At 40.1% G+C, this 16,507-nt stretch overlaps 1 protein-coding gene and 1 long non-coding RNA gene across 2 annotated transcripts in view; one reads left to right on the top strand and one right to left on the bottom strand.

Annotated features, from left to right (window-relative positions):
- The window catches only part of LOC142828021 (usherin-like), a 176,890-nt gene that overhangs the window by 135,260 nt on the left and 25,123 nt on the right, over window positions 1-16,507 (top strand). Inside the window, exons 14-18 of the mRNA XM_075925196.2 lie at window positions 110-273; window positions 5,128-5,296; window positions 6,924-7,408; window positions 13,062-13,334; window positions 16,017-16,174. Of these exons, the coding sequence (XP_075781311.2) occupies window positions 110-273; window positions 5,128-5,296; window positions 6,924-7,408; window positions 13,062-13,334; window positions 16,017-16,174 (1,249 nt within the window). The remainder of the gene's footprint in view (window positions 1-109; window positions 274-5,127; window positions 5,297-6,923; window positions 7,409-13,061; window positions 13,335-16,016; window positions 16,175-16,507) is intronic.
- LOC142828022 (uncharacterized) overlaps window positions 9,509-16,507 on the bottom strand; it is a 30,125-nt gene continuing 23,126 nt past the window's right edge. Inside the window, exons 2-3 of the long non-coding RNA XR_012902930.1 lie at window positions 13,037-13,184; window positions 9,509-9,610 (exon numbers count right to left, since the gene is read on the bottom strand). This is a non-coding gene — a long non-coding RNA (uncharacterized LOC142828022). The remainder of the gene's footprint in view (window positions 9,611-13,036; window positions 13,185-16,507) is intronic.

The raw sequence follows: 16,507 nt of genomic DNA, 5'->3' as shown, positions 1-16,507 counted from the left end.
ATCATTCTGAATTATGTAAGACAAAAGAAGGCACTGAATAAAACCCTACTGCATCTAACTGGAGTATTAATGTGCTCTGATGACTTTCTCCGTTTGTTTTTGTTTATAGATGTCAGCACTGTAATTGCCATCCTTCAGGAGTCATTAATGGGACTTGTCATCCTGTTACTGGACAATGTGTTTGTAAACTGTTTGTAACTGGCTTGAAATGTGACAACTGTGTTCCCAATGCTAGTAATTTGGATGCCCACAACCTGTTTGGCTGCAGTAAAAGTAAGCGGATGTTGGTCTTAAAACTATGTCTTTCAAATGAATGGCTTGTATTGGTTAATATTAAATTAGTACTGTCATACTAACAGTGATTGTTTTTCATATTTTAGGACACTATTTTTCTTGTCTTATATCTATTTTGGGAGATCCTTCTGGAAAGATTTAGTTAGAGTATTTTGGAGCTTGAACTGAAGTTGCTGAGAACCATTTGCCTCCATTGTCTTCAGCATTAGGCTCATAAGAAAGCTATATTGGCAAATGAGTGAGACAGTGGCATTAATCATATTGCTCCTGAACACCTGAACTGTCGTAATTGTAATGAGTCTGAAGTATAGGATGGCAAAGCATCACCCTTTATATGATTCCTAATTAGTCAAAATAACACTTTTAAATCTTGCTTTCCAGTGGATTATGTCTATGCTGGCATACATTTGGCTGTGTGGCTATAGTAACAATTGCGTTATTGATAGCAGGGTCAAGTTGCACCACTGGGAAATGCTAAGAAGAAAATGAGGTGCAGACAAGGAGAAAAGGTTTCAAAAGCTTTAAGTGATTTGGGCTCTTAAAACACTTTTGAAAATGGGGATTTAGGCTCCTAAATGGCTATGTGTTTGGGGACATTGTTTCTGCATCTTATGTGTTTATCCAGGCATTTACATTATATTCAGCACCACTGTATCTGCATTGTGGACTTGCATGCCTGCACATGTGCAAATACACACAAAAGGGCACTCACAAACACAAAAAACTTCCACTTTGTTTGTGGTTTGTGTTAGGGTCCTATATCAAGTCAAGTTAAAGCCAGTACAGGCAGTCCCCAAGTTACGTGGATCCAACTTATGTCGGATCCGTACTTACAAACGGGGTTTGCTCCCCGTCTCCCTGGTCTGCTGGTCTCCAGCAGACCAGGGAGACGGGGAGCAAAGCTGGGGAGCACGCGGGCAGCGGACAGCCCAGATGCGCCGCGGCTGTCCCGCTGCCGGCGTCCTCAGAGGCTTTGCTCCCTGTCTCCCTGGTGTGCTGGTCTCCCTGGTCTACTGGGGGGGAGGGGGGAGGGCGCAGCTAGTACGCTCCCCCCCCCCCAGCAGACCCGGCTTTTCTCCGGACGCCTGTGGTAGAGCAGCTGGGGCGCTGCCGGTTGGTCCCGCAGCGCCGCTCTGGGCGCTACTGGACCAACCCGGCAGCACCGCAGCTGCTCTGCCCCAGGCATCCTGATTCAGCCGCTGCTGGTCAGTTTCAGCAGCGGCTGAATCAGGACACCTGGGGCAGAGCAGCTGGGGTGCTGCTGGGTTGGTCCAGTAGTGCCGAGGAGCGGCGCTACTGGAGCAACCCAGCAGCAGTCCAGCTGCTCTGCCCCAGGCGTCCCCAAGTCAGCTGCTGCTGAAACTGACCAGCGCTGACTACAGGAAGCCCGAGGCAGAGTTGCTCTGCCCCGGGCTTCCTGGAATCAGCCGCTGATCAGTTTCAGCAGCAGCTGACTTTGGGACGCCTGGAGTTCTTAAGTTGAATCTGTATGTAAGTAGGAACTGGCGTCCAGATTCAGCCTGTTGAAACTGATCAGAGGCTGATTCCAGGAAGCCCAGGGCAGAGCAACTCTGCCTCGGGCTTCCTGTAGTCAGCCGCTGGTCAGTTTTAGCAGCGGCTGAATCTGGATGCCAGTTCCAACTTACATACAGATTCAACTTAAGAACAAACCTACAGTCCCTATCTTGTACGTAACCCGGGGACTGCCTGTATACCATTGATGAGGACACAGTACTATAAATGGGCCTTAACCCAAAAGATGTATTTATTTCCAGATATGCATTAAGAAAATACTTTGAAAAAAGAAACTTTGAAAGTATTCAGATTCATGGTTTTGGTTCAGACTCATCTCTAGAACACATGCTACCTCTCCATTGTTCTGATAGTTCATTGGTTTGGAATTTCACATTCAAGTGTATAATGTTTCATCTGAATTTATAATAATAATACTTAGCATTTTATGGTGCTTTTCATCTTTAACTGATCAACTCATTTATATCAGTATATACATTTTATAAAGGTCAATGGTAATTCTACTATAAAATTTTTAAATGACATAGATTAATACAGATTTCAATTAGAGAATGTGTGAAAAAAACGTACAAAGCATTCTGAATAGTAAATGGGGTCTTTTTCTGGACACGAATAAGGAAGCTGCTGCAGTCTTCTCCTTTCAAGTATTCTTGACAATAGTTCCTAATTGTTGTCACAAGTTTTGGTGCTCTTCCCCTCTAGATTAATGCTTAGCTTTACAAACACTATTCTGTGTCTGCTCAGTCTTGTTCAAATCTAGAGATCTGTGGCAAGACAAGGAATTTACACTCATTAATCAGAACTGTAGTAATGATGATGTGTCCAGATGTTCAGTACTTGAAGTGCGATGAATGTTCCGAAATGGAAATTCAGTATTTTAAGTGGTACATCATTTGTGATTATGCCTTATTGTAATTTAGCATTTTACTGACAGCTATCATATTAGTAAGTGCAACACCCACATTAATCTGTGTTAGCAGAAACAAAAATAAGGCATTGCTGGTGTCCAAGTAGAATTCTACAGGAGGGAGATTTATTTTCTATTTTTTGGGGCCAAAGTATACCAGATGCTTCACCCTCCACCAAAAATCAGATCAGACCAACAACTAATGAACAAAGATTCCCCAAATGCAAGAGAAAAACACGCCCCTTACCCCAAAGAGCTTACTACGACACAGGTTACAACAAATAAGAGCAACAAACTAGGGCAATAGAGAATCAAGGTTAACCTAATAAATTCACACAGTTACTCAGCTGGTCAGTGCATGTCTTGATATGATAACAATATATCTACATTGCAGGGGAAACACTGAAAAACACCTGATGGATTTGGAAGTGCAGGACCTTCTGATTTTCTATTGGACTCCTGCTCTTCAACTCTTTAGGTGCTTTTGGTAATCTCTCCTTTTAATCTGTGTTGAACCTACAAGATAGCATAGTGCCAAAGTCCCATTCCAACAAAAAGATGCAGAGTTTTGCAATCTGCACACAGTTGAGGAACACTAATGATATGTTCTGTGCTATTTCTTCATTTAGCTTAATCACAGTATCTACACTACGGGATAAAATCAAATTAAAATATGCAACTTCAGCTACGTTAATTGTGTAGCTGAAGTCAAAGTACCTTAACTTGAATTTTGGTGCTGTCCACACTGCAGGAAGTGAAGGGAGAACACTCTTCTTTTGACTTTCCTTACTCCTTGTGGAAGCAGGACTACTGGCATTGTCCAGAGTGCCCCCCTCAGTTCAAATTAGCTGTCTCAACTAGACCTGCTAATTTGAACCCTAAAAGATTGACAGTGGCAGCTTGAATCTTTTCTGTAGTGTAGATGTACCCTCTAGGATTAGGAACCTTCCAGACAGTTTATCCCAAAGACTGTACTTTAATAGGTGTTTTAGTTATGTGTTAAGGACTGTTGTGCCAAAGATGGTGCCATCATTCTTCACAAGTCTTATCTGTAACAAAAGACAGGACTATGCAGCACTTTAAAGACTAACAAGATGGTTTATTTTTTAGTCTTTAAAAAACTTTATTTAGTCTTTAAAGTGCTGCATAGTCCTGTCTTTTGTTTCAGCAAGACCAGACTAACACAGCTACATCTCTATTACAAGTGTTATCTGTGGAAGTCAAATCCTTACATTTAAAAAAAATCTGGTTTTGTGAAGCAGACTTTTTTTTTTTTGCGAGCGTTGACATATTCCTTGAACCACTATATGTGATGATGACACAACTAGAGACCCAAAGTTCTTGAACCTTCATGAGTTTTGAATTGTAATGTAACTCTCACAGTGGACTGTTTGGCCCTTAGAATAGGGAAGAGGTTTAATTTCCATAGCCATGATTGGCTGTATTGATGAAACTTTCCTTGTAGTTATCAGTCCACAAAACTGAGTAGGTGCAGAAAAGTGGCAAACACATTCCCCCTCGATATTGGAAAACAGAGGGAGGGTAGTGCTTCTGTAAGAATATTGCTTTCTGGAACACTTCTCAGGGGCAATGCACAGCTGCAGTGCCTTCGGCTGCCTAGAGGTTTAGTGGCCTTAAGTGTTCTGGCTATTACATTATTTCAACGTTATCAACAACATTAATACAATTCATTTAAGGATACTTAAGATTATTTAATAAGAAAAAATAACAACACTCAGAAAGGACCTGGTTCATTTGTTTGGATCACAGAAGAAAAACAGAGGAAACTTTGCTCCTTGTTAGTAGACCAATACCTAAATATGCTTTGCCTCTGCTTGTTGATATTGGTGTAATTCAGGAGAAAATCTATTGAAGCTTATATAGTTAATACTGGTGCAAAACTTGAGTAAGGGAGATCAGAATCAAGCCCAATGTTGTCGAGATTGGTCTCTTGCAGCCTTATGTTAGCCAGAGGTAAGATTTTTCTCTTCTGCTTCATTAGATAAGGTTTATATGGGCATTGGGATCAATTGATTGGAAATGAATGTTCTGCAAATGTGATAGCTGATTAGACTGCAAACTTTAATAATGTACACAGATAAATATGATCAAACATTTGATAATTTCCTAAAAAACAAAGGAGCTTTTAAAAAATGGAAGTAATACCGATGTTCAACTATTGTGGTTTTTCCAATTTTTTGTTGTTGTTGCTTTGATATAGTTAGATAAAAAGGTTTTTCCAGAGTAGTTCTGATGCAGTAACTTTGTTGATGTTTTATTAACCATATGTCCACTTGACATTTTTTTTATCAGGACAACCTTTAGCCTAAAGAATTCACTTCAATTTATTTGTATGTTTATTGATGAGTTCTGTTTTAAAAATTGTCCTTTAGGTCCATCCCAGCAACCTCCACCCAGAGGAGAAATTCTAAATTCTTCTGTTATCTATCTTGCATGGAACCCACCTGATTCTCCAAATTCCAACCAGCTTATTTATGAACTATATAGAGATGAGACTGAAATATATACAATAGAAGACCACTATCCATACAGTGAGTGTTAGTGAAAAAAAGATAGCAGTGTTTGTCATATGTATAATGTTTTTCTAGTTATCATCTCAGGTTCCTGTCATTTGTCCTAGAATCTATAAGGTTTTTCAGTATTCATGTTTTCTTACTAGTTGACTAAGGTTCCACACTCCTAGATTTCGTTGGAAAGAAACATCTGATTACGGTTTCAAAAATGATTACTGAGTTGGAGTGATATTGTTCAGTGTCTAAGCTGATGCTATTTAAATGATGTTAAAACATGTTAAAAATGTTTGAGCACTTTAATCTGAATTATTTTTAATTTATATTTCTTTTATTTGTTTACCTTGTGTGCTATGTAATACAGCTGAACACAATGAATGAAAGTTGAAAGTATATTGCATGTGTATTTAAGGGACTCGACGAATGTGGCGAGAGAAACAGAAAGGCTGCAAAGTTGAGTAATCATATGTTAGAGTTTCATTTGCTTCATTTCCCAGCAAAAAGCCAAAACTTGGAAATTATACTGAATCCTTTCACAAGTAAAGTCAATATATTTCGTTCATATTTATAATACTGCAGCATATAATCTGTTTAAGGATTGAGTGCAAGTTGAAACTATTTCATTAGCATTCACTGATATATTTAAAGAGCTACTTTAAAACCCCTAAATATTCACTACTGGGATAATTAGACATTGATTTACTCCTATTTAACAGGATCATTATTTTCTATTTGGTTCAAAAAATTACATTTCTGACATTTCCTGGCATTCACTCTAATTAATGTTGTGAAAATCATCTTCATGGCATTTGAATGGTAAGACCTATTTGTTAATGCTGTCAGAAATTTGTATTGTTCTAATAATATTCTGATGCTTATTACTTTATTCTTAGAATATGAGAGATCACATAGCCTCTATAGCACACACAGGAAATGCCACTTAAGTGCAACTGAGTGAATACAGATCTTATTACTAAATGAGAGTTTGAAATTACAGTTGTGGAAGCATTGAACTTTTCAAGGAAAATTAACAGTAGTCTTCTAACTTGGCCTGATGATTTGGCTGATAGTTTTGCAGACTACCTTATTAGAGTGATTTTTTTAAAGCCTTCTGCTAGCTTTGCTGTTGGATGGGGGCACATTCAGGAGATGACTAGAATGCTTGCTATAAAATATGGAATAACACCAAAATCTATTTAAAATTCCAAATCATAATTCATTGGACTTAACCATGTAGAAATATAAAGGAGAAAGGAGAGAGTATTTCTGTTTGTTTGTTTTTCTTCCAGACAAAATGAAAACAGAAAGCTAGCAGAATGAGGATTCAGATGAAACGTACATGAATAAAAATCCTGTTCTTGGGCTTCAACTCTTCTCTTTCCCTATTCTCCCACTCCTCTGATACCCTAGGGTTGGAAAGACTACTTGATTAAAAAATAATTTTTTGGAATAGACACTTTGATTTATGCTCACTGTTACCCAGTTATATGATTTTAATTTATATTGTATTTTATACTTAATCTTTTCCTATGTGGATACTGTAGTCTTTCAAAACTTGCATAAAAGGCAACAAATTGAAGACCCGTGTTTGACAGGTGGAACATAATTTGTCAGCTGGAACATAATTTTCTTCTTATGCTTGTTTTAGGAACTCAGAGCTTCAGTGACTCCACTTTGTGCCCTTATACCTTCTATTCCTATTACCTCAAGGTCAGCAATGTTCATGGTTCTACAAGGAGTGCAGCAGTAATGTACCGAACAAAATCAGGTTCACCTAGAGGAAATCTACATTTACAGATAATTTTTCCTGTTGGCCCACACACCATTTCCCTTAACTGGACAACCCCATCAAATGACTCTGGGCCTATAGAAAAGTATGTTTTGACATGTACTTATTCCATTGATCTTCAGCCCTGTGGACAGTATGAAAGCTTAGAAACCTTTACAACCATTCAGAATCTAGTTCCTTTTACAAAGTACATTTTTTGTGTTCAAGCATGTACCAGTGGAGGCTGTTTGCAGAGCCTTCCAGTGACAGTAATTACTGCACAGGCCCCTCCGGAAGGGCAACATTCACCTGTGATAAAAAACATCAGTGCTACGGAGTTCACTTTAAAATGGCTTCCACCTACAAAACCAAATGGTAAGACTTAAATCACTTAATTTCTTAAACCTGAGATTCAACAATGAAAAAACAGTATTTTATCTAAATCTGTTCAGGGTTCCCCAGTCAGTGGGGTGCAAGCATTGGACCAAAAAAAAAAAAGATAACAAAAATCAGTTGAACTGTCTCTTTTCTGTTGTTTCATTCTCTTATTATTCTCTTAGGCCTAGTATACACTAGGGCTGCGTCTAGACTGGCATGATTTTGCGCAAATACTTTTAATGGAAAAGTTTTTCCGTTAAAAGTATTTGCGCAAGAGAGCGTCTATGCTGGCATGTGCCTTTGCGCAAAAGATTTGCTTTTGCGCAAAAGCATCCATGCCAGTGTAGGCACTCTGTTGTGCAAGAAAGCTCCGATGGCCATTTTAGCCATTGGGCTTTCTTGTGCAGGAAATTAACTTGGCTGTCTACGCTGGCCCTCTTGAGCAAGAATACTTGCGCAAGAGGGCTTATCCCTGAGAGCGAGCGTCAGAATATTTGTGCAAGAACCACTGATTTTGTACAGTACAAACTCAGTGTTCTTGCGCAAATACTCGCAGCCAGTGTAGACAGGTGGCAAGATTTTGCGCAAAATCTTGCCTGTCTAGACACACCTTAGAACCTTAGCCCAAAATTAGCCCCCCAAAGTCAATTTTATAAGTGATATGCTCATACTATCAAGCCTGTTAATCTGGAATAAGGGGCCGGGGAATTCAAACTCTGTAGTCCTGCTTTTCATGAGGAATAATGCTAGTCCTGAACTTGTACGTCCAAAATAACATAGTGTGGACACTACGGGGCTGCCAAGTCAAACTAATTGGCCTCCGGGAAGCCACCTGAAGCTTTCCAGAGCGGTTCCTGGGGTTCTGTGTCTGAAATAGTGTGTCTACATTAATGGAGCCTGCCTTGGACTACATTCCATTCTTTCCCATAGAGAGGACACCAAACTTTGAATTTGTAAAATTGGGATTCCTCTTGGAGTGCAAAATTCCAAGTGACTGTAATGAGACCAGGATTTGCCCCTTAATGATATCTGCCTCAATAAAAACAATGTTTACAATTAAAGTTTTACTGAAAAATCCATTTTTCACACCAATTAGTTTACACAGATGAAGTGACCATTGCTGTATCTTCTAAATCAGTAAATAAAAGGATTAACAAAGTAAAAGAATTAACAGGAGTCTGTTTTTTTAACCATGAGGCATATATGGTGGCTCATTCTGTTATCAAGCTAATGCATTGTTACAGATTTGATAATGTCCGTGTCTGCCTGACTTGCAAGGTATATGTAGTGTGTTAGTTTTGGTGTGTAGAAGTACCAGCTTTTGTATGGAAGACACTGTGCTGCACTCCATTCTGCTCTTTCCTATTTTGTCTTTCAGTGCATGGCCACATTTTTGTAGAGCTCTTGTAATCACCCTGGCAGCGTTTGCATGGCAAACCTCATAGATACTTCAGGAAAGAGCTTTTGTGTTCGCCAATGTGGTGAACAGGTCTCAGTTCCCACTTTGTGTGGATCGTATCTTCCTAAAATAGAAAGAGCCAGAAAACTAACCCAGACTAGAATGTTTCTGTAGGCTTAGTACTGCCAGACTATAGGCACTGCAGTATTCACTTGTGTCAATGCTAGTCTTGCCATCATACAGTAAGTGCTTCTCTTTGCTTGCTGCCACCCCCTGATCTGTAAGCTGATGGTAGTTAAAGCTATGAATGTCAGCTCTTGGATTCCATTCACACTCTCCCAGCAGCTGCTGATGGAAGAAGCACTTCACTTTGTTAGAAAACTCAGTGTTAAAGTGAATGAGTGGTAAGAACCTCCTGATTGGTTAGTGCACATAAGTCACAACTTTTGGGTTCACAGAGGCCTCTGGTAACTATGCCTCTCCTAGAGCACAGCTGAGTTAGGAGCATGAATAGCAGGAACAACTCCTAATTGCTAATATCATATTCTTAGTACTTTCTAAAGTTCAAAGGATATTTTATATTGGGGAAGGTAACAATTGCTATGTATGTGGTTTTTTTTTTAACTTAATACTAACAAATGTGACTTTTCAAAGAATGACATAGAAAACAATGAGGTCCTGATAGAATGCAATTATCTGTACGTTAACATCACCATCTTACAACTTACATGTACTTGTAAGAGCAGGCAACTGTGGACAATGATATTTTATTTCTTTGATGCCTAATCAAATCTTCCTGTCTGTCAAAAAGACAAGGGGACAAGTCATTTCCCCCCTTCCCATCCTGTTATGGTTATTCAGTTTCCTGAAGTCCATAAATGTGGCTCGAGATACTTATTCACTATGATGCTTATCTAACTTCTGGCTGAGCAGTTCCTGGTCTTGTAGAAGTCTCCCATTTAATATTTACATTATTCTGCTTTGTCAGGCTCACTTTAGCAAGGTGCTTACGTACATGCCTAACTTGAAGCATTTGAGGTTAATGGGCCCACTCATATGTTAAGATTAGGCATGTACTTAAGTAATGCGCTCTGCCTAATGTGAACATCTATTCTTGGCCATTGAGATCTTGCCACATAGTTAACAGATTCCCTTTGATGGAAAATGGACAGAAAACAGGCTCCCATTCCACCAGCTTATTTTAAAAATACTGTTCATTACTGTCACTAAAATCATCATCTGCCCATTACAGAAACATTTAGAATCATAGAGCTGGAAGAGACTTCAGGAGTCATCAAGTCCAGCCCCCTGCCCAAAGCAGGACCAATCCCAAATCAATCATCCCAGCCAGGGCTCTGTCAAGACGAGACTTAAAAATCTCTAGGGATGGAGACTCCACCATCTCCCTTGGTAACCCATTCCAGTGCTTCACCACCCTCCCAGTGAAATGGTTTTTCCTAATATCCAACCTAGACCCCTCCCCCACTTCAATTTGAGACCATTGAAAATACTATTATGCTATACTGCTATAGTATCCATGTAGAAACTCTCTAGATCAAGTTGAAACCTACAAACCGTTTATCTGTCCTTAAAGGAAAAAGCATAACAAATCAAATTACAACAGTTCAACCTGAGATATTTTCAAGTGCAAAAATTAAGTGGGTTGTAAAACCAAATGTTTAATCCAATAACAAGAAAAGTTGTGATAGAACAACAACACATTTTCATAGAATCATAGAATACTAGGACTGGAAGGGACCTCAAGAGGTCATTGAGTCCAGTCCCCTGCCCTCATGGCAAGACCCAGTACTGACTAGACCATCCCTGATAGACATTTATCTAACCTACTCTTAAATATCTCCAGAGATGGAGATTCCACAACCTCCCTGGGCAATTTATTCCAGTGTTTAATCATCCTGACAGTTAGGAACTTTTTCCTAATGTCCAACCTAAACCTCCCTTGCTGCAGTTTAAGCCCATTGCTTCTTGTTCTATCCTCAGAGGCCAAGATGAACAAGTTTTCTCCCTCCTCCTTTTGACACCCTTTTAGATACCTAAAAACTGCTATCATGTCCCCTCTCAATCTTCTCTTTTCCAAACTAAACAAGCCCAATTCTTTCAGTTTTCCTTCACAGGTCATATTTCCTAGACCTTTAATCATTCTTGTTGCTCTTCTCTGGACCTTCTCCAATTTCTCCAGATCTTTCTTGAAATGTGGTGCCTAGAACTGGACACAATACTCCAACTGAGGCCTAATCAGCGAAGAGTAAAGTGGAAAAATTACTTCTTGTGTCTTGCTCACAACACACCTGTCTATGCATCCTAGAATCATGTTGTTATTTTTGCAATAGCATCACACTATTGACTCATATTTAGCTTATGATCCACTATAACTCCTAGATCCCTTTCTGCCGTACTCCTTCTTAGACAGTCTTTTCCCATTCTGTATGTGTGACGCTGATTGTTCCTTCCTAAGTGGTGTACTTTGCATTTGTCCTTATTAAACTTTATCCTGTTTACCTCAGACCATTTCTCCAATTTGTCCAGATCATTTTGAATTATGACCCTATCCTCCAAAGGAGTTGCAACCCCTCCCCACTTGGTATCATCTGCAAACTTAATAAGCGTACTCTCTATGCAGATAGCTAAATCGCTGTTGAAGATTTTGAACAGAACTGGTCCCAAAACAAACCCCTGCAGAACCCCACTTGTTATACCTTCCCAGCAGGATTGTGAACCGTTAATAACTACTCTCTGAGAACCGTTATTCAGCCAGTTATGCACCCACCTTTAGTAGCCTCATCTAAGTTGTATTTGCCTAGTTTATTGCTAAGAATATCATGCAAGACCATTTGAAATGCCTTACTAAAGTCTAGGTATACCGCGTCCACCACTTCTCCCTTAGCCACAAGACTCATTATCGTATCAAAGAAAGCTATCAGATTGGTTTGACATGATTTGACCTTTACAAATCCATGCTGTCTGTTCCTTATCACCTTATTATCTTCCAAGTGTTTGCTAATGATTTCCTTAATTACTTGCTCCGTTATCTTTCCTGACACAGAAGTTAAACTGACTGGTCTGTAGTTTCCTGGGTTGTTCTTATTTCCGTTTTTATAAATGGGCACTATATTTGCCCTTTTCCAGTCTTCTGGAATTTCTCCTGTCTCCCATGATTTTCCAAAGATGATAGCTAAAGGCTCAGATACCTCCTCTATCAGCTCCTTGAGTATTCTAGAATGCATTTCATCAGGTCCTGGTGACTTGAAGACATCTAACTTTTCTAAGTGATTTTTAAGTTGTTCTTTTAAATTTTATCTTCTAAACCTACCCCCTCCCACTAGCATTCACTATGTTAGGCATTCCTTCATCAGACTTCTCAGTGAAGACCAAAACAAAGAAGTCATTGAGCATCTCTGCCATTTCCAAGTTTCCTGTTACTGTTTCTCCCTCCTCACTGAGCAATGGGCCTACCCTGTTCCTAGTCTTCCTCTTGCTTCTAATATATTTATAGAATGTCTTCTTGTTTCTCTTCATGCCTATAGCTAGTTTGAGCTCGTTTTGCGCCTTTGCCTTTCTAATCTTGCCCCTGTATTCCTATGCTGTTTGCCTATATTCATACTTTGTAATTTGTCCTAGTTTCCATTTTTTATGTGACTTCTTTTTTATTTTTAGATCATACAAGATCTCCTGGTTAAGGCAAGGCGGTCTTTTGCCATATTTTCTATCTTTCCTACACAGTGGAATAGCTTGCTTTTGGGCCCTTAATAATGTCCCTTTGAAAAACTGCCAGCTCTCTTCTGTTGTTTTTCCTCTCAGTCTTGCGTCCCATGGGACCTTACCAACCAGCTCTCTGAGCTTACCAAAATCTGCCTTCCTGAAATCCATTGTCTCTAATTTTCTGTCCTCCCTTCTACTGTTCCTTAGAATCATGAACTCTATGATTTCATGATCACTTTCACCCAAGCTGCCTTCCACTTTCAAATTCTCAACCAGTTCCTCCCTATTTGTTAAAATCAAATCTAGAACAGCTTCCCCCCTAGTAGCTTTTTCAACCTTCTGAAAGGAAAAAATATCCCAAACTTATATGAACTTTTGTAGGAATTAAAATTACACCTTTGCATACATTATATTTTCTGTGGTCTCTGCTAGATTATTAAACATTTTAAAATATTTTTGTGTTGATATTTTAATTGTGCATTGAATAACAATTTGCAACATCTTACCTTTGTTTGCTCACTTTATTTCTAGGTATTATAATAAGATATGAAATCTATATGAGAGGAGCATTACAATCAGATGGAAGTCATATTCCTCCTGAAAGCCGCATCTTCCAGAGCAGTGGATGGCTCAGTCCTCAGCCAATTATGGAGTCTGCTAATGAAAACGCATTAATGCCGCCTCAGATTAGTACCACAATTACTGATCTTGAGCCTTTCACAGAGTATGAGTTTTGTGTCTTAGCTATAAACATGGCTGGTAGCATATTTTCAGACTGGATATCAGCAAGAACTGGAGAAGGGGGTAAGTATTAGTTCATAATAACTCATTTTTAAAAACCCAGATTGCATTATTGCATTCAAAAAGAAAGCTTTTATGTTAAACAAACAGCTTTATTGAGCCAAATTCTGTTCATCTTATTTATTCAAAACTCACTTAAATTTGCTAGGAATTTAGCATAGGTAAAATGACTATGGATGAAAAATCACAATCACACTGAAACAAGCTTCTAAGGCCATATGATATCAAAAATCTTTTTACTCTAAAGTTTGGGTTTCTGAATTTTATCCAGTTTTCCCCATCATTGCATATATCTCCTTCAAGCAAACACTCATTCATCTACTTTTCCCCTGAAAACCTCAGAGAATATACAGAGTACTTGAGGTGAGCTTTGAAGGTCAACAAACTCAGACTCTGTAGCATTTGCAATTTTGGGAGAAGCAGATGTGGATGCAAAAAATATCGTTTAAGTCCTTATTCAAGAAAGGTTAATAATCCTAAGCCTAACCTTAAATACACACTTCCTAAATGGAAGCATTAGTTTACATATAGTGCTAGTTTTTCCAAAAAAGCTCCTCCCTGAATTTTCAAGTATTCAGAACACACATTTTTTAAGAGCTCAGCTCTCTTGTGGATTAAATAAGAGCCAGGCACCTAAGTAAGGACCAGATTTTCAAAAGTGCTCTTCACACAGCAGCTGCCACTGTGACACCTATGACCAGATTTTCAGGAGTTCAGTATTCAACATACTGAGTCCTTTTGAGAATAAGGTCCCTTGTTTTCTTGGCTAAATTGAAATTGAGCTCTATTGATGGATCTGGCTTTACCTACCCGAAAGTACTCAGATTTCAGCAGTTAAATGTCTCAGTGGTGTTGCCCACATTTGCTGGCATCCAAAATCATGCCCCTAGTTATTTGCTTCCACAAAATGGGAGGCTGGACTAAAACCTCTTTTAGAATTAGTCTTTCTTCTTATCTGGTTTGTGTACACACACACACTTGAGAGTTTGTGTGTCTGTCTGTCCATGAGTCCGTCTGTCTGTGAGTCTGTTTGATCAAGAAATCCTCATAAATAGTAAGAGATAGAACCCCCAAATTTAGTATGCAGCTTTCTCGTATCATAACTCAAAGCAGGGTCGGGGTTTGGTTGTACCAGGAGAATGGGACAAGCCTGGAATTTCATTGTTTTCCATTACATGGAAAGGGAGGGGGCTGATAGGAAAGACAGTTATGCTCCACAATGACCAGAGGAGGCAGCAAGTGTGGCTATACTGAACAGTGACCATGGTGGTGGGGGCAGGGGCGGGGGGCTCATCAGGAAGAGAGTGGCCAACTGTGACCAGGGCTCTCCATATTGCCAACCACCAATCAATGCAGGCAAGCAGTCCTCTGCTCCCAGTACCCTCCCCCCAGCCCTCGGTTGCAGCAACAGACAGTGAAAGAGCCCAGTCAGCCAGAAATCTCTCTCCCTCCCCCCAGGAGGAGCTTCTGGCTAGCTTGGGGGAGAGGGGCTGAGAAGCCCAGCCCTGTCCCCTCGTCAAAAGCCCCCCCAGGTAGCCCAGCCCTGCTCCTGCTCCTCCCCTCTGCCAGGAATCCAGTCACTCTAGCACTGTGAGGAGCCACCAGCCAGGGGGTGTTGATCAGTGCAGCCCTGCTCCCCCACATGGAAGAAGCCACCAGGGCAGCATGACCCTAACCCATGGAAGGAGCCACCGTTGAACCAGTATAACCTCCCAGCCCTCTTGTGCTGAACCCTTCACTCCCGTCCCAAATCCTGCACCCCTCCTGCCCTGAGCTCCTGCATACCTCCCACCCCTCCCCTGAGATTCCCACCCCTGGCTTGACTCCTGTACCCATACCTCCCAGCCCCTTGCCCTCAACCCCTCACCTCCTGTCCTGAGCTCCCAACACCTTCCAGCCCTTTGCATTCAGGCCCCCTGCCCTGAATCCTGCAACCCCATGCCCTGAACCCCTGCACACTTCCCACTGAGCTCCCTACCCCGCCTTGACTTCTGTGTCCCCCACCTGCCCCGAGCCCCCATATTTCCCAGCCCCTTGTCTTCAGCCTGCCTTCCTAGCCCCCCAGCATATGTCATAGGAGTGTCAAATTTGCACTTGGAAAGAGGTCCACAAGTGTGGGCTTTGTACCTAAGAGGCACTACGAACTGGGATTCTATCATTACAAAGTGAGAAGGTGGGACTTTTACTGCAGTGCTTTTTCAGGTTTTGTTATCCAAGACAGGAGCATTGCTTTATAAGAAGTGAGAAATGTGTTAATTTCAAACCTGCCCGGCAGACAAAAAGCTGTTTAAGCATTGAACAATCGCTGCTTTTATCGGTTTTCCAGATCACATTAAGATTTTGCATCTGAGAGCTTTTCATCTTGTACTTTCTACTTATACCTGACAACAAAGGCGTTTAGTAGCCAAGTGGTAGTTAGTACTTCTTTAAAAGCATGTGCTTCACAAAACCAAGGTTTTATTCTACACAAGTGATTTTTTTTGGCTTTTTACATAATATTAAAAACAATATAACAATTCCATTTAGACCCGAAAATTAATTTTTTACAAGGTGCTTATTAAGGAATTGGATGTGAAAAGACATTTTATCGCCTATAACAGATGGCATTTTACAAATACAGTAAGAAAACTTGCATGACACATGTTGTTCATTTATTTTATGGTAAATTAGCACATTTGTTTTTAGCTCCTGTATTCATGCCATCTCCATCAGTAGTCCCTCTTTCACCGTATTCTCTCAATGTATCTTGGGAAAAGCCACAAAATAATGTAGCAAGAGGAGAAGTGATGGGATACAGCATCAACATAATTACCACACAAAACATCTTGCCAGCATTTTCTCAGGTATTGTTATCAATCTGTTTTCATTTTTTGCTGATCTGTGGAGGTATCAGCCTTGGTGTCATGGCAAAATTTTTATTTGCCTATTTACTGTATGTTCTGCTTACCTAATTTCCTCATCCAGCAGTTTGACATTCTTTTCATTTTCTGTAACATTGTGTGAATTGCATAAAGAGGCATTGAATTGTACCCCTGAAGAGAGTTGTATTTCAGAAATTCCCAGATATCAAGAGTCAATTCAGGTGAATTGTGTAAACCCCCTCAAGCTGTGCATATGTTGATTCTGTAAAAGAAGCATATATGTGTGCCCTCAGGGTGCCCAGCAATATGTGCAAT

The sequence above is a fragment of the Pelodiscus sinensis genome, chromosome 3 (assembly GCF_052426305.1).
Source record: "Pelodiscus sinensis isolate ZL-2025 chromosome 3, ASM5242630v1, whole genome shotgun sequence".
NCBI classification, from domain to species: domain Eukaryota; kingdom Metazoa; phylum Chordata; order Testudines; family Trionychidae; genus Pelodiscus; species Pelodiscus sinensis.
Note: the sequence above shows the minus strand (reverse complement) of the source record. Positions and strands in the feature narration are given on the sequence as shown.